This window comes from Saccoglossus kowalevskii, chromosome 2 (genome assembly GCF_978046115.1).
Source record: "Saccoglossus kowalevskii chromosome 2, keSacKowa6.1, whole genome shotgun sequence".
NCBI lineage: Eukaryota > Metazoa > Hemichordata > Enteropneusta > Harrimaniidae > Saccoglossus > Saccoglossus kowalevskii.
In genome coordinates, this window is record NC_140642.1 from 34570366 (window position 1) to 34597258 (window position 26893).

A 26893-nucleotide genomic window follows, 5' to 3' on the forward strand; every position below is an offset into this window, starting at 1 on the left:
ACTTGTTTACATGAATTTATACTAAGTTGACAACTACATGAACTAAGAAGTTGACAAGTAGGCGTTGTCGGCAAACACTTGTTTACATGAATTTATAATAAGTTGTCAAGTACATGAACTAAGAAGTTGACAAGTAGGCGTTGTCGGCAAACACTTGTTTACATGAATTTATAATAAGTTGACAACTATATGAATTAATAAGTTGACAAGTAGGTGTTGTCGGTAAACACTTGTTTACATGAATTTATAATAAGTTGACAACTACATGAACTAATCAGTTGACAAGTAGGCGTTGTCGGCAAACACTTGTTTACATGAATTTAAAATAAGTTGACAACTACATGAACTAAGAAGTTGACAAGTAGGCGTTGTCGGGAATTACTTGTTTACATGAATTTATAATACCTTGTCAACTACATGAACTAAGAAGTTGACAAGTAGGCGTTGTCGGCAAACACTTGTTTACATGAATTTAAAATAAGTTGACAACTACATGAACTAAGAAGTTGACAAGTAGGCGTTGTCGGCAAACACTTGTTTACATGAATTTATAATAAGTTGACAACAAGATGAATTAATATGTTGACAACTAGGCGTTGTCGGCAAGCACTTGTTTACATGAATTTATAATAAGTTAACAACTATATGGATTAATAAGTTGACAAGTAGGCGTTGTCGGCAAACACTTGTTTGCATGAATTTATAATAAGTTGTCGACTACATGAATTAAGAAGTTGACAAGTAGGCGTTGTCGGCAAACATTTGTTTACATGAATTCATAATAAGTTAACAACTATATGGATTAATAAGTTCACAAGTAGGCGTTGTCGGCAAACACTTGTTTGCATGAATTTATAATAAGTTGTCGACTACATGAATTAAGAAGTTGACAAGCAGGCGTTGTCGGCAAACACTTGTTTACATGAATTTATAATACGTTGACAACTAGGTGTTATCGGCAAACACTTGTTTACATGAATTTATAATGAGTTGACAATTAGAGGAATTAATAAGTTGGCAAGTAGGCGTTGCCGGCAAACAGCTGTTTACATGAATTTATAATAAGTTAACAACTATATGGATTAATAAGTTCACAAGTAGGCGTTGTCGGCAAACAGCTGTTTACATAAATTTATAATAAGTTGACAACTAGATGAATTTATAAGTTGACAAGTAGGCGTTGTCGGCAAACACTTGTTTGCATGAATTTATAATAAGTTGTCGACTACATGAATTAATAAGTTGACAACTCGGCGTTGTCGGCAAACACTTGTTTAAATGAATTTATAATAAGTTGACAACTATATGCATTAATAAGTTGACAAGTAGGTGTGCTCGGCAAACACTTGTTTACATGAATTTAAAATAAGTTGACAACTACACGAACTAATCAGTTGACAAGTAGGCGTTGTCGGCAAACACTTGATTACATGAATTTATAAGAAGTTGTCAACTACATGAAGTAAGAAGTTGACAAGTAGGCGTTGTCGGCAAACACTTGTTTACATGAATTTATAATAAATTGTCAACTACATGAACTAAGAAGTTGACAAGTAAGCGTTGTCGGCAAACACTTGTTTACATGAATTTATAATAAGTTTACAACTACATGAACTAAGAATTTGACAAGTAGGCGTTGTCGCCAAACACTTGTTTACATGAATTTATTATAAGTTGACAACTACATGAACTAAGAAGTTGACAAGTAGGCGTTGTCGGCAAACACTTGGTTACATGAATTTAAAATAATTTGACAACTACATGAACTAATAAGTTGACAAGTAGGCGTTGTCGGCAAACACTTGTTTACATGAATTTATAATAAGTTGACAACTAGATGAATTAATAAGTTGACAAGTAGGCGTTGTCGGCAAACACTTGTTTACATGAATTTATACTAAGTTGACAACTACATGAAATAAGAAGTTGACAAGTAGGCGTTGTCGGCAAACACTTGTTTACATTAATTTATAATAAGTTGTCAAGTACATGAACTAATCAGTTGACAAGTAGGCGTTGTCGGCAAACACTTGTTTACATGAATTTATAATAAGTTGTCAAGTACATGAACTAAGAAGTTGACAAGTAGGCGTTGTCGGCAAACACTTGTTTACATGAATTTATAATAAGTTGACAACTATATGAATTAATAAGTTGACAAGTAGGTGTTGTCGGTAAACACTTGTTTACATGAATTTATAATAAGTTGACAACTACATGAACTAAGAAGTTGACAAACAGGCGTTGTCGGGAAACACTTGTTTACATGAATTTATAATACCTTGACAACTACATGAACTAAGAAGTTGACAAGTAAGCGTTGTCGGCAAACACTTGTTTACATGAATTTATAAGAAGTTGTCAACTACATGAACTAAGAAGTTGACAAGTAGGCGTTGTCGGCAAACACTTGTTTACATGAATTTATAATAAGTTGACAACTATATGAATTAATCAGTTGACAAGAAGGCGTTGTCGGCAAACACTTGTTTACATGAATTTATAATACGTTGACAACTAGGTGTTGTCGGCAAACACTTGTTTACATGAATTTATAATGAGTTGACAATTAGAGGAATTAATAAGTTGGCAAGTAGGCGTTGTCGGCAAACAGCTGTTTATATAAATTTATAATAAGTTGACAACTAGATGAATTAATAAGTTGACAAGTAGGCGTTGTCGGCAAACACTTGTTTGTATGAATTTATAATAAGTTGTCGACTACATGAACTAAGAAGTTGACAAGTAGGCGTTGTCGGCAAACACTTGTTTACATGAATTTATAATAAATTGTCAACTACATGAACTAAGAAGTTGACAAGTAGGCGTTGTCGGCAAACACTTGTTTACATGAATTTATAATAAGTTTACAACTACATGAACTAAGAATTTGACAAGTAGGCGTTGTCGGCAAACACTTGTTTACATGAATTTATAATAAGTTGTCAACTATATGAATTAGTAATTTGACAAGTAGGCGTTGTCGGCAAACACTTGTTTACATGAATTTATAATAAGTTGACAACTACATGAACTAAGAAGTTGACAAGTAGGCGTTGTCGGCAAACACTTGTTTACATGAATTTATAATAAGTTGACAATTAGATGGATTAATAAGTTGACAAGTAGGCGTTGTCGGCAAACACTTGTTTACATGAATTTATAATGAGTTGACAACTAGATGAATTAATAAGTTGACAAGTAGGCGTTGTCGGCAAACAATTGTTTACATGAATTTATAATAAGTTGTCAACTATATGAATTAATAAGTTGACAAGTAGGCGTTGTCGGCAAACACTTGTTTACATGAATTTATAATAAGTTGACAACTATATGAATTAATAAGTTGTCAAGTAGGCGTTTTCGGCGAACACTTGTTTACATGAATTTATAATAAGTTGAAAACTAGATGAATTAATAAGTTGACAAGTAGGCGTTGTCGGCAAACACTTGTTTACATGAATTTATAATAAGTTGACAACTACATGAACTAAGAAGTTGACAACTAGGCGTTGTCGGCAAACACTTGCTTACATGAATTTATAATAAGTTGCCAACTACATGAACTAAGTAGTTGACAACTAGGCGTTGTCGGCAAACACTTGTTTACATGAATTTATAATAAGTTGACAACAAGATGAATTAATAAGTTGACAACTAGGCGTTGTCGGCAAACTCTTGTTTACATGAATTTATAATAAGTTGACAACTACATGAACTAAGAAGTTGACAGCTAGGCGTTGTCGGCAAACACTTGCTTACATGAATTTATAATAAGTTGACAGCTACATGTACTAAGAAGTTGACAACTAGGCGTTGTCGGCAAACACTTGTTTACATGAATTTATAATAAGTTGACAACTACATGAACTAAGAAGTTGACAACTAGGCGTTGTCGGCAAACACTTGCTTACATGAATTTATAATAAGTTGACTACTACATGAACTAAGAAGTTGACAAGTAGGCGTTGTCGGCAAACTCTTGTTTACATGAATTTATAATAAGTTGACAACTACATGAACTAAGAAGTTGACAAGTAGGCGTTGTCGGCAAACACTTGTTTACATGAATTTATAATAAGTTGACAACTACATGAACTAAGAAGTTGACAAGTAGGCATTGTCGGCAAACACTTGTTTACATGAATTTATAATAAGTTGACAACTACATTAACTAAGAAGTTGACAAGTAGGCGTTGTCGGCAAACACTTGTTTACATGAATTTATAAGAAGTTGACAAGTACATGAACTAAGAAGTTGACAAGTAGGCGTTGTCGGCAAACACTTGTTTACATGAATTTATAATAAGTTGACAACAAGGGATTGTCGGCAAACAGTTGTTTACATGAATTTATAACAAGTTGTCAACTACATGAACCAATAAGTTGACAAGTAGGCGTTGTCGGCAAACACTTGTTTACATGAATATAAAATAAGTTGACAACTATATGAATTAATAATTTGACAAGTAGGCGTTGTCGGCAAACACTTGTTGTTTACATGAATTTATAATAAGTTGACAACTACATGAACTAAGAAGTTGACAAGTAGGCGTTGTCGGCAAACACTTGTTTACATGAATTTATAATAAGTTGACAACTACATGAACTAAGAAGTTGACACGTAGGCGTTGTCGGTAAACACTTGTTTACATGAATTTATAATAAGTTGTCAACTATATGAATTAATAAGTTGACAAGTAGGCGTTGTCGGCAAACACTTGTTTACATGAATTTATAATAAATTGTCAACTACATGAACTAAGAAGTTGACAAGTAGGCGTTGTCGGCAAACACTTGTTTACATGAATTTATAATAAGTTTACAACTACATGAACTAAGAATTTGACAAGTAGGCGTTGTCGGCAAACACTTGTTTACATGAATTTATAATAAGTTGTCAACTATATGAATTAGTAATTTGACAAGTAGGCGTTGTCGGCAAACACTTGTTTACATGAATTTATAATAAGTTGACAACTACATGAACTAAGAAGTTGACAACTAGGCGTTGTCGGCAAACACTTGCTTACATGAATTTATAATAAGTTGCCAACTACATGAACTAAGAAGTTGACAACTAGGCGTTGTCGGCAAACACTTGTTTACATGAATTTATAATAAGTTGACAACAAGATGAATTAATAAGTTGACAACTAGGCGTTGTCGGCAAACTCTTGTTTACATGAATTTATAATAAGTTGACAACTACATGAACTAAGAAGTTGACAGCTAGGCGTTGTCGGCAAACACTTGCTTACATGAATTTATAATAAGTTGACAGCTACATGTACTAAGAAGTTGACAACTAGGCGTTGTCGGCAAACACTTGTTTACATGAATTTATAATAAGTTGACAACTACATGAACTAAGAAGTTGACAAGTAGGCGTTGTCGGCAAACACTTGTTTACATGAATTTATAATAAGTTGACAACTACATGAACTAAGAAGTTGACAAGTAGGCATTGTCGGCAAACACTTGTTTACATGAATTTATAATAAGTTGACAACTACATGAACTAAGAAGTTGACAAGTAGGCGTTGTCGGCAAACACTTGTTTACATGAATTTATAAGAAGTTGACAAGTACATGAACTAAGAAGTTGACAAGTAGGCGTTGTCGGCAAACACTTGTTTACATGAATTTATAATAAGTTGACAACAAGGGATTGTCGGCAAACAGTTGTTTACATGAATTTATAACAAGTTGTCAACTACATGAACCAATAAGTTGACAAGTAGGCGTTGTCGGCAAACACTTGTTTACATGAATATAAAATAAGTTGACAACTATATGAATTAATAATTTGACAAGTAGGCGTTGTCGGCAAACACTTGTTGTTTACATGAATTTATAATAAGTTGACAACTACATGAACTAAGAAGTTGACAAGTAGGCGTTGTCGGCAAACACTTGTTTACATGAATTTATAATAAGTTGACAACTACATGAACTAAGAAGTTGACACGTAGGCGTTGTCGGTAAACACTTGTTTACATGAATTTATAATAAGTTGTCAACTATATGAATTAATAAGTTGACAAGTAGGCGTTGTCGGCAAACACTTGTTTACATGAATTTATAATAAGTTGACAACTACATGAACTAATCAGTGGACAAGTAGGCGTTGCCGGCAAACACTTGTTTACATTAATTTATAATAAGTTGACAACTACATGAACTAAGAAGTTGACAAGTAGGCGTTGTCGGCAAACACTTGTTTACATGAATTTATAATAAGTTGACAACTACATGAACTAATCAGTTGACAAGTAGGCGTTGCCGGCAAACACTTGTTTACATGAATTTATAATAAGTTGACAACTACATGAACTAAGAAGTTGACAAGTAGGCGTTGTCGGCAAACACTTGTTTACATGAATTTATAATAAGTTGACAACTACATGAACTAATCAGTTGACAAGTAGGCGTTGCCGGCAAACACTTGTTTACATGAATTTATAATAAGTTGACAACTAGATGAATTATTAAAATGACAAGTAGGCGTTGTAGGCAAACACTTGTTTACATGAATGTATAATAAGTTGACAACTAGATGAATTATTAAGTTGATGAGTAGGCGTTGTCGGCAAAACGTGTTTACATGAATTTATAATAAGTTGACAACTAGATGGATTAATAAGTTGACAAGTAAGCGTTGTTGGCAAAAACTTGTTTACATGAATTTATCACGAGTTGACCACTATGTGTTGTGGTGCATCACTTGTTTATATGATTTGAAAATAAGTTGACAACTAGGTGCTGTCGGCAAATTCTTGTTTATAATAAGTTTGCGTGGATATGATTAATATGTGAAGCCAGCGAACTACTTACCATGTTATTATTTAATCCTTTATATTATTTGTAATTCTGTTCATGACATTACACTAGTCAACGTATTATAAATTCATATTGTCAAGATGTCTAGATATATTTGTATTAAATACAAAATGAAGATGTCAGACTGTAATTTGTATGACATAACATATATAGATCGCACTTGTTGTGGGTTCTTTTCACGTGCCATAAAGACATTAATTAAGATCGTTATCGTTACAAGACGACAACGTTCGGATCTCAAGCCAATAACAATTAGACATCCAAGAACCAGGGGGAATTTATAAGTAAGGGAACTAAGACATTCATCATACACGCACAGCACTAAATGACACCACATTTGAATTAACTGCAATGTGCGTAAGCACACTTTAATACAAAGAAATCTAACCAAAAGTTTGACAATAAATACACAATAAGAATATTGTTATAGCTATAGATCAAAAACTACAAATAGCTACACAAAATCGGCTAATTAAATATTACTGCATTGCCTAAATATTTTAGACGGTTTCGATAAACGGTCGAAATATGCAGGTAAGGCAAGAGGAAACTGAAACCTGGCTGTTTGCGCGTGTAATCTAGATGTACTTTACCGGACGTAACGATGTCGAACTGGAGCAACAAACGTGGCGACAAACTTCAGACGGCTTGGTTTCCAGAGGTGGCTCACATCAAAAGAACGTTGTACAGTACCAAAGCTGACACTAGAACGACTGGAGAATATTTGGCAATCAGAAGTTCAATGGTGACGTTATGTGATATTACGTACTTATGGCGGATCGTCAAACATGCAGCTCCAGAGCACGATTTCTTGTTCAATTTATAGTGAAACATATGTAAATTAAAATGTAAATTAAGGTAACATCACTTTGTTTACACTGCTCATTTCTAATTGGTCGAAACCAAACAAATTGCTAGAAACTACCAAATCAGGTGCCATAGATCATTGTCATACAACTGAATACCCTCAAGGCAACAGGAATGTTATGCAAACTAACAGAAATGCATAATCGAGTTTGTTGTTCTGTCTAACCAAGTTCACCAAAGTTTATTAACCTCAAGTTCATACAGAGTGTTGGAATCACCTCGGCCTAAGACATTCAAGTTCATACCACAGCAGAATCGCATCTGACTTCATTCTGACAAATCTCACTCCAGGTATATTCTTTGTTATCCAATCGGGCTGCTCTCCTTGTGAAGAATGTAACAATTCGTGCATGCAATATATGTAATAAATGTTTCTTTATTTCTCCACCTATGAAAAGTCACAAAGTATCCCCTTTTCTATGTAAATTACGTATGTATTTAAAAGCTTATAAGCCTAACAGGGAGGGCGTAATACTTGGAAATCAATTAAACTTTGGATTCCTGACACATATGAACATATATTTGCCGACAACACGTAGTTGTCACCTTATTATTAATTCATATAAAGCAGTGTTTGCCTACAATACCTAGTTGTCAACTTATTATAACGTCATTTAAACAAGTGTTTGCCGACGTATTATTAATTCATCTAGTTAACAATTTATTATGAATTCATATAAACAAACGTTTGTCGACAACACCTAGTAGTCAACTAATTATTGATAGTCAAAATCATTGCCAAAAATGACAAATACTATTTGTATTAGGGGCATTTGTCTTACGGGGACATTTGCCCGGGAGCGTTTGTCCTGATACCATCATGGATTATCTTATCATAATTATCTTAAATATAATCGCTAATTTTGTTGGCAGGTCAGACTGACCATTTAACAAACACTTTTCGAAATCCTAAGTCTGCTGGGGATATAGCTTTAGCAATGTATGTTGGATTGTGGTCTTACGGGGGATGGTAAGTTGAATAATAACATATTATACATATATTATGTAATCACACCTGCTTACCATTTTATTAATTTAGCATTCATTTTTCTAATTACTATACGTTATAATGTTTCTCATTAGGGCAGGTATGTCTACAGTGAATGAAGAAATGACAAATCTTCAAAGGTAATTAAACTCGAATCGATCCAGTTTTCCAGTGTGACAAATACTAATATTGTCCACGTCCACACGTGTTATAATAAAGTACAAGCCATTGTACTTACTCGTTGCGTCGGTTGTTGATGTTGTTCAGTTTCCTTCAATAAATCCAGAAAGTCAAAAATTGAAAATTATCTTCTGGTATTGATAACATATATTCGGTAAATCATGATAATGTGCGCAATGAATCAAAATGAAATTATTCTTTAATTGCATTTGGAAACAAACTTAACTGATTTGGTATGACAAAGCAATTGCCATTCACGTGTTTTGAAATGATAGATATTTCCCCCTGTGCGTGTTTAATTAATAGTGTAAATTTTTCCAAGCAAATAACGGACTATATACCTCAATAGTAACTGTCTCCAAGACTGTGCTAACGTTCACAACCGTTACATTACTGCTGATTTGGTTTGTCCACACATCTTTCACCTCAACAGGGACTTGCCTTTATCCATCATCATTTCACTATCGCTGGTGACCGTTATATATATATTGACAAATATCGCATACTTTGCGGTGCTTTCCACACAAGAAATGTTGCAGTCGAATGCTGTAGCAGTGGTAAGACCTAATACTATATTTAGTCCATGTATTTTGCTGATGACACTATTGCAAATGTGTAAAATGTTTTGTTGCACCACAGGTACAGATTTTAATAATTATATTATCTGATAGTCATTTGCAGTTTCAACTTTTGGTGTGATGTCATGGATTGTACCATTGTTTGTTTCCTTGTCAACATTTGGTTCCGAGTGTGCAATTCTTTTTACCACTGCACGGTGAGTAGCAGCTTTTGCTATAATGGCTCTTCTGACTTCTATATATTGCACAATAATAATATATAATTGATACACACTAGCATTTAATGGTGACACACATTCATTTAAAAGTACAATCAAATCGACAATATAATTGTAAACAGCGGCATGAACCAAATACTATGAGTGGAAATCATCATTTGCTGTACAACAAATTCGGCGTATCTAAAAATGTTACATACATAAACACGTTAAATAAATAAAAAATGATTAGTTGACTGATCAACAACTCATATATCTGAGATAAAAACTCTAAAAGATATATTTGAATTCGTTCAATCCATAAACTCATTTAGTCTTTTATATGTTTCAACATGAAATGGAATTCATCTATGATGTCTGACGATATTTAGAAAAGAACATTTCGCGTATTAGTAACACGGCGCTATCTAACACACAATTAAATGTAAAAATATTATGGGAACACACACAATCAAAAAGAATGATGCTCACTGTTCATTTCATTAATTTTCATCTCCTACGCACCGAAGTAATAACTGTTTATATGAATCAAAGTTATTGCAGTATTGCGATATATTCATCAATGGGATGTAATGACACAATAGTGCAACAGCTTCGCGTGCAATACTCGTTGATCATAATATGCATTGGATGCATAATTGTAAACATTCGAACTGCACTAAACAGCTACCAGTAAATAATACATTTGAAAATATATTTGAATTCGTTCAATCCATAAACTCATTTAGTCTTTTATATGTTTCAACATGAAATGGAATTCATCTATGATGTCTGACGATATTTAGAAAAGAACATTTCACGTATTAGTAACACGGCGCTACGCTATCTAACACACAATTAAAGATAAAAATAACATGGGAACACACACAATCAAAAAGAATGACGCGCACTGTTCATTTCATTAATTTTCATCTCCTACGCACCGAAGTAATAACTGTTTATATGAATTAAAGTTATTGCAGTATTGCGATATATTCATCAATGGGATGTAATGACACAATGGTGCAACAGCTTCGCGTGCAATACTCGGTGATCATAATATGCATTGGATGCATAATTGTAAACATTCGAACTGCACTAAACAGCTACCAGTAAATAATACATTTGTTAATATTTCACAATATATTTAACTAGATATGTTAATGTTGTAATGAATAATGATCAACGCAAAATGTGTGCTAATTAAAACGTGCCACAGCCTTTAATAGAAGTACGTCATTTTATATTTATAGAATCTACTTTGCTGCTGCAAGGGAAGGGCAACTGCCAAGTTTGATTTCCATGATTCACATTAAACGACGCACTCCAGTTCCCGCATTGCTTACTAATGTAAGTACATGTAAATAAAAATAAAGTCTATATGATCAACAATATAGTGCGATTTGTGTAACCATTCACATTACGTCTTCCTCATTGCTCTATTAATCTTCACCAATGTAATATTTATAGAATATTGTGTTTACTTAACCTTGCCAAATGAGACTGTTCAATCGCCTGACTATTTTACGGGGTATATTCATCCTACCACATTAGGAAATGAGAATTCCAAATATGGAACGATTACGCTTTAAGCGTCCTCTAATAATAAAAACAAACATGGCAGCCACCAGGGTTTGACCGGACCCCATACAAAGAAGTTCGATCTATCTATTTTAAACTGTTTGTATTTTGGCACTCCAATGATGTATCCGTGGGAGGTAAAGATGTATAATAATAAGGTTATTACGAGGATACCGAAAAGTATGTACTCAGAGAGTACGCGATCGCATTGACCTTCGCTGCACGTCGATCGATACTCTCGCTGTCTTCATATACACTTTTCGGTATTCTCGTAATGACCTCATAATACCACACCGTTTCCTCTTTTTGAGTGTGCAATTTTGTGATATTATAATGGAACTTTTTAAAGTCCACTTCAAAGGGAATGCTGGTATCTAAGTTGTACACATCACTTTTGTACACCATATGTTTACAGTTTACAGAGTGAGTAATGATTATATGTGTCATTTCCACTTTATCATAATTGGTACAGTCACATGTTGTTTCTAATAGGGGACCTTGACCCTAATAATGGTCCAAGTCAACGATATATATACACTCATATCGTACGTGAGTTTCATGAATTGGTTTGTATCATTATTTACTGTATCCGGTCTGTTATGGTATCGTTGGAGAAAACCAGATATACCTCGCCCAATTAAGGTGAGATAATATGTCTCTAAAAATGTATTGCTATAACTAATATTTTATAGATATATCATCATATTTACTGCTTACGCCATAATCATAGGTCTCACTATCATTGTTTTATTTTGCAGCTACCAGTCATAATACCTATCATATTTATTATGATCACCTTGTTCCTTATAATCGTTCCTCTCTATACTAAGCCTGTTACAACTGGAATTGGTCTCGCTATAACTCTAATTAGCATTCCAGTTTATTTAGTAACGATTGTACATAGAAAAAAATGGCCAACAGCTATACCACGTATAATTGGTGAGTGTATTGTTTTTTCTAGATAAGTTCGAAAAAAATAAACTTTCGAATCATAGAATGTCGTCATTAAGGTAAATACCAAATAAAAAATCGTTGCTCGATAATTATATCTGAATCAATAATTATAATGTATGAATCAATAATTATAATATATGAATCGATACTTACAATATATGTATCGATAATTTCTATTTATGAATCAATATTTTCAATATATAAATCGATAATTGCAATATATTAATCGACAATAACAATTTATGAATCAATCCACTCCACAGATTATATCACCTGGTATTTGCAGATGATCTTGCAGGTATATCCAACTGATACAAAGTAGAAAAACAAATCTATTGGCTTTAACAGAGATGAAGTATTTCTATTTGATTTGCACGTTGTAAATGAAATATACTTTTCGAATACTTAAACAATAATGAACGACCCGCCGACCCATAATGGGCGAAAGCTCACTTTGTGCAACATATATGGAGCACAAAGTGTGCTTGAGTCCATTATGGGTTTTCGGGGAGTTCATTATTGTTATTATTTTGTAGCGTTGTCATTACCAGTGGATTTCCGCCTCTCAAATGCGGAAAAATTTGGAGAAAAATCTACAGTGAACGGAATAGTTTCCAAGTCACTGGCCCGTGAATCTGAGTAATTTAAAATTTCTTTCTGGAAATTGTTTCCACAATCTCATATGGCAAACTAAGGAAGAAACTAGTTTTAATCCATCAAATATAATTGTATTGAACTCATTTACATTGCGAGTGAATGAGTGACTGATGTGTGATGTGGAGTAGCATTACAGTGATCGCCCAAGCGAACGGCACACCGTGACTGGTACCGGGGACTGGTACGCCGTATCGGTGTCCACCGCGGCTTGCACTACACTACGCTAGATCGCCGCCGTGGTCCAGTTGGATCGACTGTTCGTAGGGATGCGTACCCGGATACATGTACGTAGTTGCATCGTTACCCCATCCCACTAGTGTTTTCAAACAATCAAGGTAGATATCATTGGCAACTGTTCTTTCTATGTAATAGTTATTTTAATTTTCACGGGAGGGCGGGGATTTGACGAATACTATGAAGCCAAACGTAGTGTAGCGGGCGAACAAACATGACCGGAAAGCCAGTGGGTGTTAGACATCCTAGAAGGAGAACCAACAGTGATTTTAATCTCACTGTATAAATAAACAGATACACACCTGGGAACACGGATACTTTCATTTATTTATACAAACTGTGCCCGGACTGTTACATTTACCGGGAGTCGACGCCGAGGAAATAAGAGTCACGTGGGTCTTTCGTCGATCTCGTTTCGCAAATTTTGTAGTACAAAAACAGAACAAATTCATCTCTCTGTACTCGTAGACATCCATTGTACCCCCATTTCGTTTATCGCATTTGCTTGGATAAATTATCCTCGGTTAGCCTCACTTCAACAACACGATAAGGCGAACTAATCAGGAGGCCACCAGGACAGCAGCATCGGTCGCGGAATCTAGAAGCGCGCGTACTAGATGGAACGCTTCGACCGAACGCGCGTTGGCGTACAGAGCAGACAACGATGCCTTCAAAATATTGTCCGATTTCGATATTGAAATCCGCTGTTATTGGTTATGGACCGTTTTATTTGATGTCGATTGTGGTATTAAATACTTGTTATCTAACAATATTTCGTCTTTTTCAATAGTTTCTTCTTTATTCGTTTTCGAAATCAACATTGTATTCATATCCATGGGACAGGGCCTTGATGCTCAATAATGTAATACATTATCGCGAATAATCTGCTGCAATGACGTCATAAAATCCACTGTTATTGATAATGCTATAATATAATACATGTTCTTATACACTTGTCACCATGACGCCATACGTTACAGCGTGCCGTAATTTTGCGGTATTTTACGGGCTATTTTCATCCTACCATATTAGGAAATGCGAATTCCAAATATGGAATGATTACGCGCGTAAGCGTCCTCTTATAATGAAAACAAACATGGCTGCTACCAGGGTTTGACCGGACTAAATACAAAGTTCGCTGATTCTATTCTAAACTTTTTAGATTTCGGCATTCCCATTATATATCCATTATATAAGAAAAGATGTATAATAATAAGGTCATTACGAAGGTACCTCAAAGTATGCACTAAGAGAGTATGCTGTCGCATCGACCTCCGCTGCGTGTCGGTCGATACTGCCGCTGTACTGTCTTCGTGCATACTTTGATGTATCCTCGTAATAACCTTATAGTACTAGAACAATTTACTAATTTATTTATGTATTCAATGACTTCTATATGAATAGTGTGGCCTGCGATAACTCACTGGTGAAATGGGGTTTACTTATCAAAATATTAGATTTAAAATAAAATAAAAAAACATTGCATTAAATGTACTAAATGTAAAATAAAATATTTATTCAATTATGTGAAATAATGTATACGTACAAAATATATACATTATAATTGGAAAAGCTACCTTGAAAGAATTAATAATTATTATTTAGAGATAATAATAATAATTATTATCGGCAGAGCAGAAAGAATGTAGAATAGGGAGCTATGGTTGTAAGAACCAACTACTCTTCAACAAAATAGTCTTGGAGGACGCAAAAAAAAGAAAGTATATATCAACAGCATGAATTGACTACAAAAAAAATTGACAGCCTGCTCCACAGCTGGATCACTAAGAAACTTGAAATGTACAGAATATGCCCTACCATTACAAAGTTCATCTCTGCGAGCATGAAGACATGGAAACCACCTTACACTTGAATCATGCTGAAGTATCACTGGAATCACGTTCAGTAAACATCAAAAGCGGAATATTCCAAGGAGACTCATTATCACCCCTACTCCTCTGCCTTGCCCTTGCTCCCCTCAGTTCAATTCTCAACAACAGCACATGTATATATGACTCCCAGAAAGGTAAAATTAACCAGCTATTTTACATGGATGACCTCAAAACATTTGCTAAAGACAACAATCAACAAACTGGGCTCCTGCACATGGTTAAGACTTTCAGTGATGACATCATGTTAGAGTTCGGTCTAGGAAAGTGTGCCAAAGCTATTTTCAAACGAGATTGATCCAAAAATAACTATTGACACTGACACAACAATAAAAGATCTGGAGCAGGATGGAACCTACAAGTATATAGGAATCAATGAAGGTGATGAATACAATACTCAGGAAAAAATCAGGAGAGAATATTATAGACGGATTAGGATATTTTAAGGAGTGAACTCAATGCTACCAACAGATTTAACACCCTAGCCATACCAGTTGTAACCTACAGCTTTATTAACATTATTAACTGGAAACTAAGTGAGATCAAGAAATTACATACCAAATCACGCAAGTTCCTCACTATAGAAAGAATGCCCTACCCAAAATCTGATGTGGACCACCTTTACAGAACAGCAAAAGGAAGAGGCATGATCCAGCTGGAAATGTACTTCAAAACAACCACCATCGGTCTGGACACATACCTAACAGCTGGTAAAACAACACGAGAAAAAAGAAAATCTACTTGACCTCAAAAGAAGAAAGAAAATACAAACTGGAGCTGGGATGACCAATGAAATCCATCAAAATAAAAATGAGGAATTATGCAAAATATTCAAAGAGAGTAACGAAAAAACTAAGCACCGTGTGCAGGATATAGTACTAAAGAAGAGAAGGTAACCACAGGCCTCCAGTGCAGAATATGTGGCAAATATGAGGAGAGCATCGATCATATTGTATCCGACTCTCCTGAATTTGCAAAAAACAGAATACATTAAAAAACAGGGCAGTTGCATACGTGCACTGAAAGATCTGCAGACATTCATTCAAGTTCAAGACAGTGGACAAGTGGTATGAACACCAACCAGATACAGTAAATGAGAGCGAGGAAGTAACTATCCTGTGGGATATGCCAATACGAACAGATAAAGAAATAAGTGCCAACAGACCATACATAGTTTTCAAACAAAAGAAACGTAAAACATGCATCCTCATTGACATGGCAGTACCATCAGATAGAAATACCTCAGTGAAACTGGCTGAAAAGTTGTCAAAGTAAAAAGATCTTGATATTGAAATCAACAAAATGTGGGGAATGACAACTAGAACAGTGGCAGTAGTGATCAGGCCACTAGGACTCATAAAGATGGCCTGGAAATATACACCAGCAAAATTCCTGGGGATAATAACATCTTGGAACCCTAAAAGATCTGCTTCCTTGAAACGGCCCACATACTAAGAAGAATACTATCAACATAACATTTTCCTTCTAGCGCCCAATGTCCATGGAATGGCCCCCGCTCTACAGGATGTTACACGATAACTACAAAGGAAATAATAATAATAATAATAAGAAGAAGAAGAAGAAGAAGAAGAAGAAGAAGAAGAAGAAGAAGAAGAAGAAGAAGAAGAAGAAGAAGAAGAAGAAGAAGATTTGATTTTAACAGGTAACGTTTATTCCAGGAAAATATCAGCATGCGTTACAAGTAGTTAAAAATGTTAAATAGTGTGTATAAAAAGTTGCAATTTTCACATATAGAAAATGAGTAAAGCTTAAACAGAGCCGGCTGTTTATATCGTAAAAACTAATGCATTGTCAACTACTTTACATAGAGTTTCATTTTTACCCCAAAATGTATCAAAATGAGCTAACTTATTGCACAATTTTGCATATTGGTATTCAATTAGGACACGTCTCTTGATTCTACCGTGAAAAACATCGAGTATATTACTGTTGCATCCATTCTTAAATTTATCAAAGTGAGTGGTATGGGTGACTATTTTTGCTGTGGTAAAGAGGTAATTAATTAACTGGAAATCTGACTTTCTTCCTTTCATGTAAGGTGGACCCAACACATACCACGTGAGAGGAAGTTGATCTAGACATGCTATGTTTTTAGCTAATTTAAATATAGTTCTAAGTAGCTGAGTAAGACGTGGACATTCTAGGAACATGTGCAATAAATCGTCAGGTGCGTTTTTACAGAAGGGGCATTCATTTGAACCATTGTCAGTGTAACCCGAAACTTGCATGAATGTGCCCGTAGAAATGGCGCCTTTCAGAAACCGCCATTGTAAGTCACCTTCTTTTTTGGGAACTGGAAAATCATAAATACATTTGAAATTGGGCATAGTTTCGGGTGGGATACTTAAAATGTCTCTCCATACAGTGTCTATAGTCTTGTTATAAAAAATAAGTGATTTGATTACAAGTTCGTATATAACCTTCTTTTCGAATTTGTATAGACAGACTGAGTGTTCAACAATGGTATCGTCATTGTCAGATTTGATGTGAAGTGTGTACGCATACCTGGAGGTGTCTGGTGGCGGTGGTTCATCAGTTTCTTCGTGAAAGTACTCTATAAAGGGTAGGTCCGGGAGACTGGATACAATTCCTTTGTGTAGAGAATCAATTTTTTGTTTGAGAATACGATAGGAGTGTATTGGTACCATTGATGCGAGCTCGTCTGCAGTTTTCCAACGACGAAATTTCGTGTTAATCAAGTCACCAATTCTGGTTAATCCAGCATGAGCAAAGTGATCAATAATGAATGGTTGTTCAGTATCAGGATGTGAAATAAGCGGGTTATTATAAATGGGTTCATTAAGGTATTCATGAATTTCAGTGGGTATGTTTGTCCACCTAAATTCGACTGCGTTACAAGCTGTGAGAATTTCACTGTAAAAAGAAGGAGCGCAGTAGTAACTATCAGGGCTTTCAAAACGTGTAGCAAAGAGTTGTTTACTGTAGTTAAGGTTGTTGAATTGTCTGAGATAGTAGTCTGTGAACTGAAAGCTAGGATGGTTCAGGCCGGAGTAAAGGTATCGCTGTATATATTGTAGTCTGAATGATTTGATGCGGGAGTCAATGTGTATGAGACCTTGTCCGCCCTCTATCGGTGGTTGATAAAGAACTTTGCTCGCGACCCAGTGTTTGCCTTGCCATACGAAATCGTTGAATCTTGTTTGGAGTGAGTCAACAATGTGTTTTGGGGTGACATACTGATAAAACGGTGCCACAATTTTGAGGCGCACAGCTGATTGACAACTAGCACACGGCCCCGGTAGGATAATGCTTTGACAAACTGTCTCCAATGATGAAGCTTGGTGTCAATTTTGTCAGTGATATCAGTCCAGTTGTTGTCGCTGAAAGCTTTTGTATTCCCGATGTATGTACCTAATATTTTCAATCCTTGATTATTCCATTTTAGACCAAGGGGGTGGTCTGGTCGATTTTTCCATGATCCGGTCCATAGTCCTTCAGATTTGTTCATATTGATTTTTGCGTTTGAGGCATTTTGATAGATATGGAGCCAGTGAAGTAGTTTTTTGAAGTCACTATTTTTTGTGATAAAGAAATCAACGTCATCAGCGTAGGCAGATAAGTTACAGTTTCTTTTACTAGGGCCAGGTAATCTGAATCCATTAATATCACTTTTCGAGCGGATTTTGTTTAAAAGTGGTTCAATGCATATGGTGTATAGTTGTCCGGAGAGGGAGCATCCTTGTCGTATACCGCGTTCAAATTTGAGGGGGGAGGTGAGTGACTGGTTGACATTAATTATACATTCTGAGGCAGTGTAAATAGTGGTGATATACTTTATGAATGTATCTCCAAAACCAAAGGCGTGTAACGCGTTAAATAAGTACTGGTGGTGGATGCGGTCGAACGCTTTTTCTTGGTCCAGTGAGACTACAGCAAGCGGGATATTGTGTTGATTGGCATAAAAAACGGCGTCGCGAACGAGGTTAATATTGTCCGAGATATTTCTTCCAGGAACTGAGTAACTTTGATCGACGTGAATGATTTCATTTAAGACGGTGCGAAGACGGATTGATAGTGTTTTAGCGAGAATTTTGTAGTCAGTGCAGAGGAGGGAGATGGGTCTCCAGTTCTTTATCAAATTATTGTTGCCTTTTTTTGGTATGAGGGTCAGCAGAGCACGGCGACAGGAAAGCGGTAGTTTACCTTGATCCATAGCCGCCGTAAAGACATCTTGGTAGTCGTGTCCAATAATTGGCCAAAATTGTTTAAAGAACTCGGCTGGCAAGCCATCAATACCTGGTGACGTGTTGTTATTAAGGTTCTTTACTGCCGTTGTTAGCTCATCATAAGAAAACTGTTTGTCGATGGCTTCTCTCTTGTTGCTACTAATCTTTGGTAAGTCTTGTAAAAGTTCTTGCTGAGATGACTCGCATATTGTATCGGGAGTATAAAGTTTAGTGTAAAAAGATGTTGTTATATTTCTTATTTCAGCTGGGTCGTCTGTAATGGTTCCGTTAGCTGATTCAAGCTGTGACATGGATTTTTTAGTGCCCTTATATTTTTCAAGGTTAAAAAATACGTGGTTGCTGCATCGCTTTCATTAAGTTGTTTAAAACGTGATCGCACGATGGCGCCCTGTAGCTGCGATTTAATTAGTTTCTCCAAAAGCGACTTTTTTTCCGTGATAGTTGTTTGTGTGTTGTTGTTTATTTCATTACAATTTTCAAGTGTAATGAGTTCTTTTTCAAGAAACAGTTTGGTTTCTTTTAGTTTCCGGTTCCGCTCTTTGCTGTATTGTTGGGAGAAGTACTTAATTTTAAGCTTACCGATGTCCCACCAGGTTTGGATAGACGAAAAAATGTTCTTTTCAAGTCGCCATTGTTCCCATAGAATTTTGATAAATTCGCAATAGTTTTCGTCTTCAAGAAGCTGGATGTTGAGGCACCAGATCGGGCTTGTTGATCTGCGAATGCCGTGTGCGATTTTGACTTTAACGGGGGAGTGATCCGAGTTGATTCCCGTTTCATGGACAGCGTAAATAATCCGAGTTGCCAGGTTCTTAGATATGTAAATGCGGTCAATACGTGCGGCCTTGTTGTTGTTTTCCCACGTGTATTTTTTGCAGTTAGCATCATTGTCATGGAGACGAGACCAGGTGTCAACGAGTTTGTTTGTTTTAGTAGTTGCAGACAGTTCTTTGGCACTAATTGGGTCGGGTTCGGAGTGGCTACGACGATCGTGTTGGGCGTCAAGAGTACAGTTAAAATCACCACCGAGTATAAGTGGGTCAGCGTTTTCGAGAGAGGCAAGAAACTGTTTTAAGGTTTTAAAATTATTTCTCCGCTCAAGTGGGAAGGATGAGGCATAAATGTTAATGAAGTTGTAGCAGTTGTCATTTATTTTGGCTTTGACATGCAGAATGCGCCCTGGAATTACGTGGTTTATTTCTATGATGTCAGCACTGGTTTTCTTGTTAAAGAGAATTGCAACTCCGCCCGAGTTACGTTCAAGATGCGAGAAGATAATGTCACCGCGCCAAGTGATTCTCCACGTGTGTTCGTCTGCAGGTATAGCATGGGTTTCTTGTAAAAAATATATATCAGATGGATTTTTTGTTCTGAGAAAATCAAAGATTTCGTAACGTTTCAAGGAGTCACGGCCGCCACGGATATTAAAAGATGTAATGGTGAGAGATGACATAATAAGTATAGTTAATAGTGTTGTGTTCTCCATTATCACTGGTTCTGTACGGAAACGTGTAGATGAGCGGTTTTAATATATTTAGAGAGCTTTACTGAAAGTTTTGCAATACGTAGTTTTAATTGGGAGGAGACAGCATCAGACTTTCGTAGACGGGTAAGGGATTTAACGAGAACTTTTAAGTCCGGGCAGAAATCTGTGCATTTTTCAATCTGTTTCTTTGTGTGTTTGATGTCCTCTAGAAAATCGATTAGATCATCATTCGATGGGCCTTGTTGATCTTGTGTTGTAGCCTCGCTCAGCTGAGAAGCATTAGATGTGGTTGAACACATTGACTGTGTATCATCGTCATCTTCCATGTCTGATGTATCATCCAGCAGAATTGAAAATCTGTTGCTAGTAGGAATGTCAACAGGTTGCATTGCAACGTCCCTGCTTGAGCTGGGTGCATTGGATGCGTCTGTTGGCCGTCCCCGCTCTGGTTGGTTCGTAGTTTGTTGCTTGGTTATTGGCGAGGAAGGGGATCGTACCCTGTCCTCGACTATTGGTGTTTCACGTTCCGAAACGGTTGGTAGGTCTTTGTCATTAGCGTCGGTATTTGCGTTAGTTATTCCATCTGTGATAGCTTTGGTGTTTTGAGTAGCTGTGTTTGATTGATTTATATCAGTCTCATTGTTATCGGTGTTTTCATTGATTGCGTCATTTGACACTGTGTTGTTGGATCTAGTCGTTTCCATGGTATCTATTGTTTCATTGATTTTAGCAGTGATTTCAGGAGTTACATCATCAGTTTTTTTATTTGTTGATTGATTGCAGACATTGGTTTCCATGGCAGTCGGTGTTTTATCGGTATTGACGTCCGGATCGTGTTGATTTTGATTATGTTGTTGAGTATTTTGAAGTGGGCAGTTGCGTCGAATATGACCAGTTTTGTGACAATTAAAGCATTGTATTTCATTGGTTGAAATATATATTGGATAAGTGCGATCTTGGTGTTTCACTTGTATCACGCCATTAATGTTCTTCTGTGTTAGAACCATGAATACTTGTCGTCGGAAGGACTTTACATGTTTTAAGTTTTCCTGTTTGCATCCAAGGGGTATGAAGCGGAACGTGGATTCCAAAACCTTTCCATATTCAGATAAATGTTGTTTTATTGTATTGTGATCAATAAAGGGTGGTACGTTGGACAATATAACTTTGGTTGCTGGTTTTATCATTGGCTCGGGTTGGATTAGCATATCATTGACAGTGACGATTCCGGATAGGCAAACTTCATTTACGATATCTGTATTCTTCAGAAAAACAACAACTGACCTGTTCATCCGAGAGGCTGCTATGATATTTTCCGGGCCAACCATCTTTGCAATGCTTTCAACATAGTTATTCACTGTGATTCCATCTCCGTTTTCCAGGCGTATTGCGTTCTTCATAGTCATGTTGAAGGTGTCTTTGTCTGCCATGGCGGCCATGTTGGCTCGTTGGAGTATGAGCCGACCCCAGACAAGAAGTCCGCGGAAATCACGCCAATTCCCGCAGCTATTATGTATAGTTCAGTAAATGATATTCCGAAGTACCTTGCACAAGAGTATGTACGTGAAGTGTTCTGTAGAACAATATACTTGGAGCAGTATTCGCAATTTTGCGGGAGCTACTGAAAAGTACGTCCTCTCCTCAGGAAGAAGAAGAAGAAAATTTTTCTATTAGTCTGGAATGATGTAGATGGAAACATGGTGAAAACGTTTGATGACTAATAAAGTAATAAACAAGTAATAAGTTTTAAATACACAGTTTTGACAGGTTTATCTCTCCTTCAGATTCAATCAATTACATCAGGAAATTTCATTCATGCATATCTCTTTGTTGATTTATGAAAGAGCCGACTTAAATTAATCTTTGACTTGATGACGTGTTCATTTATATTCTGTGTTATTTCAGGTACTATGCATATTAGAAACATACTAATATATTTAGATACTCAGAGGAATGACAGTATTACTGATATATATTGCCATAATTACAATAGATTAAATTCAGGTTAATAGCTATTCCTATATATATTTAACTCTTTGTTAATACTCACAATATCGTTAATCATCAATGCAATTATCACCGTACACACTGTTTTAAGATAAAGCTGGTAAACATCCAGTCCAAATAACGACATTCACTTCAAAAATTCATTTTACACAAGTCGCGTGGCGTGAAACCCTCCGAAAGTGAAAAAAGTCGTTCTTCATCGTTTGGTGTCAAATATAGAAAATTGTGTAAAGGATAAACAAACAGGCTTAAACTCGACCTATTCTATTGGAGCTTCATAATAACTATTAAACACGATGTAGATTATATCAGCCGATACTGTGAAAGCAATGAAATTATTATTTCCTTTAAATATTTGAAAGAAATCTAGATAATTTATCTGAAAACTGGAAACAAAATCTTACTAAATATCTCACTCTTTATACACTCTTAATATAATAATACACACATTTTCCTATGTATTAAATTACACATCAAAATTTATATTAATATACTATTATGTAAAACCGAGATGTCTTACGATATATGATTATCAATTGAGTGCGAGATCTCGTATACTGCGTGAAAAACATCAAATGATGTGACTGTGAAATTTCATTTTCATAGTTCAATGTGAAAATATTTCGGGGGGTATGACGTTTGCTTACCCTTACTTTCTCAAAATTGACCACAATCTAATGTGTAAAGCGTTAAAATAACCCCAAAATATACGCATTTGTCAAAATCCATGTGATATTTTGACCTTTGTTCATCCTATTCTCTCGTTCGATTTCACACACAACGCGGGATTTCACAGTTAATAGAAAATGGTCGACAACAAATATTATTGCATATGTAATTTCATTCTTCCACCCATCTCATAGGAAATACAGACAACAACAATAATAATAACAACAATACAAAAAACATTCGAATCGTCAATCATGACAATTAAACGTTGTATAAATTTACATAATACAACAATTAAACCAATAATACAACAACAACTTATCATAATTATGAATACCATGTCCATTGTCAATAAATGATATCATTATAACCACTAATTAAATGATTGTCCTCATTACACCACTAAAACACATGTACCATGTTAGGTGAGCATTTCTTTGGAAAAGTCTATTTGAGTAGAAGGTCGTGTACTAAACAGCAACGTTGTTTTCGAATCATCGCAAAGTATTTCATTGAAAACCAGTGCTAACATTTACCAGATATTTTATTTCAAGGTAATCAATGAGAAATAATAACCAATAAGCATATGCAAATGAACAGAAGCACATAGTAGCATAGGGACTATTTGTTATACTACTTAATTAGCATAACATGACTATTTGTTAAGGTGACTCACATGAAAAGATAGTTCTTCCTCAACATTATTTCCATATACCAGTCATAATTCAAAATATAAAAAGCGATCAACATAAATACTAAAGTATTGCGTTTGGTATAATTTGTCAAATATTAAAGATAATTTGTCGCAGAAGACGAGATTCTTCATCTAGTATTATTCACAATTACAGTTTTTGGTTTATGTAAAAATTAAAGTATCTGCACAATAACTGTGATGCTTTAAAAGAATGCTATGATGTATAAAAAATGTATTTTTTATCAATTAACAAATAATATATTGTCATAGAATAAAAAAGTACATCATAATCGTGAATAACATAAAATCGTACACTCGAACTGCACCAGTGAATATACCAAATGCAAGTAAAATGAAAGCTGAAGTGACAAAGTTTATAGCTATTTTTTCTAGTAATCAGTTTAAACTATCCATTGATTTCTATTTTAATCTTGGTCACAGTAAAATTGACAATGCCTTGAGTAATTAAATCTATACTGCATCTACTAATCTGAAAACTGATTCCCATGGTCAAATTGGAGCTAATCTACCGATCTTAGGAGTAGTACCACCACGATACACTTCATTTTTACATTTTGCAACGATTTACGTATACACGCATGGTGTAATAGTTCGCATTGTAATTTTTATTTAATTTTGATGTCACCTCAATGTTATGTGTTGTCATGGTGTAATAGTTCGCATTGTAATTTTTATTTAATTTTGATGTCACCTCAATGTTATGTGTTGTCAAATCTGTGTACGTTCAGACTGCATGCCCTAAATATCGCATTTTAACATATTTATATTTTATGTAACGATGATCCATTATACGGATATCAATTGGTGAAAAAGATAGTACGTTCTAAAATATGTATAAGTGTGTGGATGCCTTTTTAAACGTACTGAAAAAAAGCACATTATGACGTAATTTTAAAATTGTATCAATGTTATGTGTTGTCATGGTGTAATAGTTCGCATTGTAATTTTTATTTAATTTTGATGTCACCTCAATGTTATGTGTTGTCAAATCTGTGTACGTTCAGACTGCATGCCCTAAATATCGCATTTTAACATATTTATATTTTATGTAACGATGATCCATTATACGGATATCAATTGGTGAAAAAGATAGTACGTTCTAAAATATGTATAAGTGTGTGGATGCCTTTTTAAACGTACTGAAAAAAAGAGTCAATTTTAATGGCGTGTTTCATAATAGTTTAGTCTATATTACTTCCAACGCATATGTGTGCAATCAAATGAATGGTAATTCGAACACCAGATGTTGCCAGATGTTTTCAAGTTCATAAATATTAATTTGTTAACTTGTTAATACAAATGATAAACTTTTCAAACTGAATATTGGATATAGTTCTAATTCTAATTACGTGGAAAATATCTTAGCTGCCACGTTTGAGGCATTTAAATTCTCAATATAATAGTTCTGTGTGCAATGATAATTTTTTACTACATGAAGAAATAGATGTCCGCCGGTCATACATCAGTTTGTCATTTGAAAACATGAACAGACTTGAAAATATTGATCACACGCAGAAATAGTTTTGACCCGTGGTTGTACGAAAGCTATTTATTGTAATTCTAAAAGTCAGCCGATAAACATGTCTTCGACCTTACTTGATAAACGCCATCGATTGGTTAATTACTTTCTGGTCAGTGATAACCACCGTCAATTAAGCACCTATTTGTCAAATAGTGTTTAACCTATCATTCAATTCCACAATGTGGAAATGATCCAAAGATTTAATTGGGCACTTCTACTTCGTCGCCAGTAAAAGAGTAATCACAAATTTCTTCGGGAGAAATTTTGTTTATGAACTTTTAATATACATTTTCAGCGAGCTCATTAAATGATAAACCAACGCTGCTGAGCGTATGTTAATTTACATGCATACAGAATTTGTATTGTATACTTTGTCATTTGCTCATGGAGAATTAAATGCATAAGATTTAACATTTGACTTCAGTTGTTAGAGACTCTACCTGCTGTGGTTGATGTTGTAGGTTCGAACCCCTTACTTGGCCAACTATTACAATAATTGAGATTGAACTGCGACTAAAGCCTCCCACTCCTAAGCTAGCTAAGACAATGCCAGTTTACAAAATATTCCACAGCTATCTAGTTAAGACAAAGCCAGTTTACAAAATGATGCCACAGTAATGTAGCTAAGACAATGCCAGTTTTACAAAATATACCACAGTTAAGTAGCTAAAACAATGCCAGCTTTACAAAATATACCTCAGTTATGTAGCTAAGACAATGGCAGCTTACAAAATATACCTCAGTTATGTAACTAAGACAATGCCAGCTTACAAAATAAGCCACAGTTATGTAGCTAAGACAATGCCAGCTTACAAAATATGCCACAGTTATGTAGCTAAGACAATGTCAGTTTACAAAATGCACCACAGTTATGTAGCTAAGACAATGCCAGTTTACAAAATAAGCCACAGTTATGTAGCTAAGACAATGCCACTTACAAAATATGCCACAGTTATGTAGCTATGACAATGCCAGCTTACAAAATAGACCGAAGTTATGTAGCTAAGACAATGCCAGCTTACAAAATAAGCCAAAGTTACGTAGCTAAAACAATGCCAGCTTTACAAAATATACCTCAGTTATGTAGCTAAGACAATGCCAGCTTACAAAATACACCACAGTTTTGTAGCTAATACAATGCCAGTTTACAAAATATAGCACAGTTACGTAGCTAAAAATGCCAGCTTACAAAATAAGCCAGATTTATGTAGCTAAGACAATGCCAGCTTTACAAAATAAGCCAAAGTTACGTAGCTAGGGAAAACAATGACAGCTTACAAAATATACCACAGTTACG

The 26893-nt window shown here is 35.2% G+C and overlaps 1 protein-coding gene and 1 long non-coding RNA gene across 3 annotated transcripts in view; both read left to right on the forward strand.

The window, feature by feature from the left end:
* LOC102809552 (Y+L amino acid transporter 2-like) overlaps nt 1-14590 on the forward strand; it is a 60789-nt gene extending 46199 nt beyond the window's left edge. For both annotated transcript variants that reach the window (XM_085494871.1, XM_085494876.1), the window contains 8 exons: nt 8584-8680; nt 8794-8838; nt 9312-9435; nt 9550-9653; nt 10907-11003; nt 11727-11876; nt 11993-12173; nt 12452-14590. In XM_085494871.1, the coding sequence (XP_085350997.1) occupies nt 8584-8680; nt 8794-8838; nt 9312-9435; nt 9550-9653; nt 10907-11003; nt 11727-11876; nt 11993-12173; nt 12452-12510 (857 nt within the window). In that variant the 3' untranslated portion in view covers nt 12511-14590. The remainder of the gene's footprint in view (nt 1-8583; nt 8681-8793; nt 8839-9311; nt 9436-9549; nt 9654-10906; nt 11004-11726; nt 11877-11992; nt 12174-12451) is intronic.
* Nucleotides 14591-16665: 2075 nt separating this feature from the next.
* LOC144363576 (uncharacterized) lies at nt 16666-26014 on the forward strand. Its single transcript, XR_013422762.2, has 3 exons — nt 16666-17156; nt 17431-17552; nt 22066-26014. It is a non-coding gene; the product is annotated as an uncharacterized LOC144363576 (long non-coding RNA).
* The last annotated feature ends 879 nt before the right edge of the window (nt 26015-26893 follow it).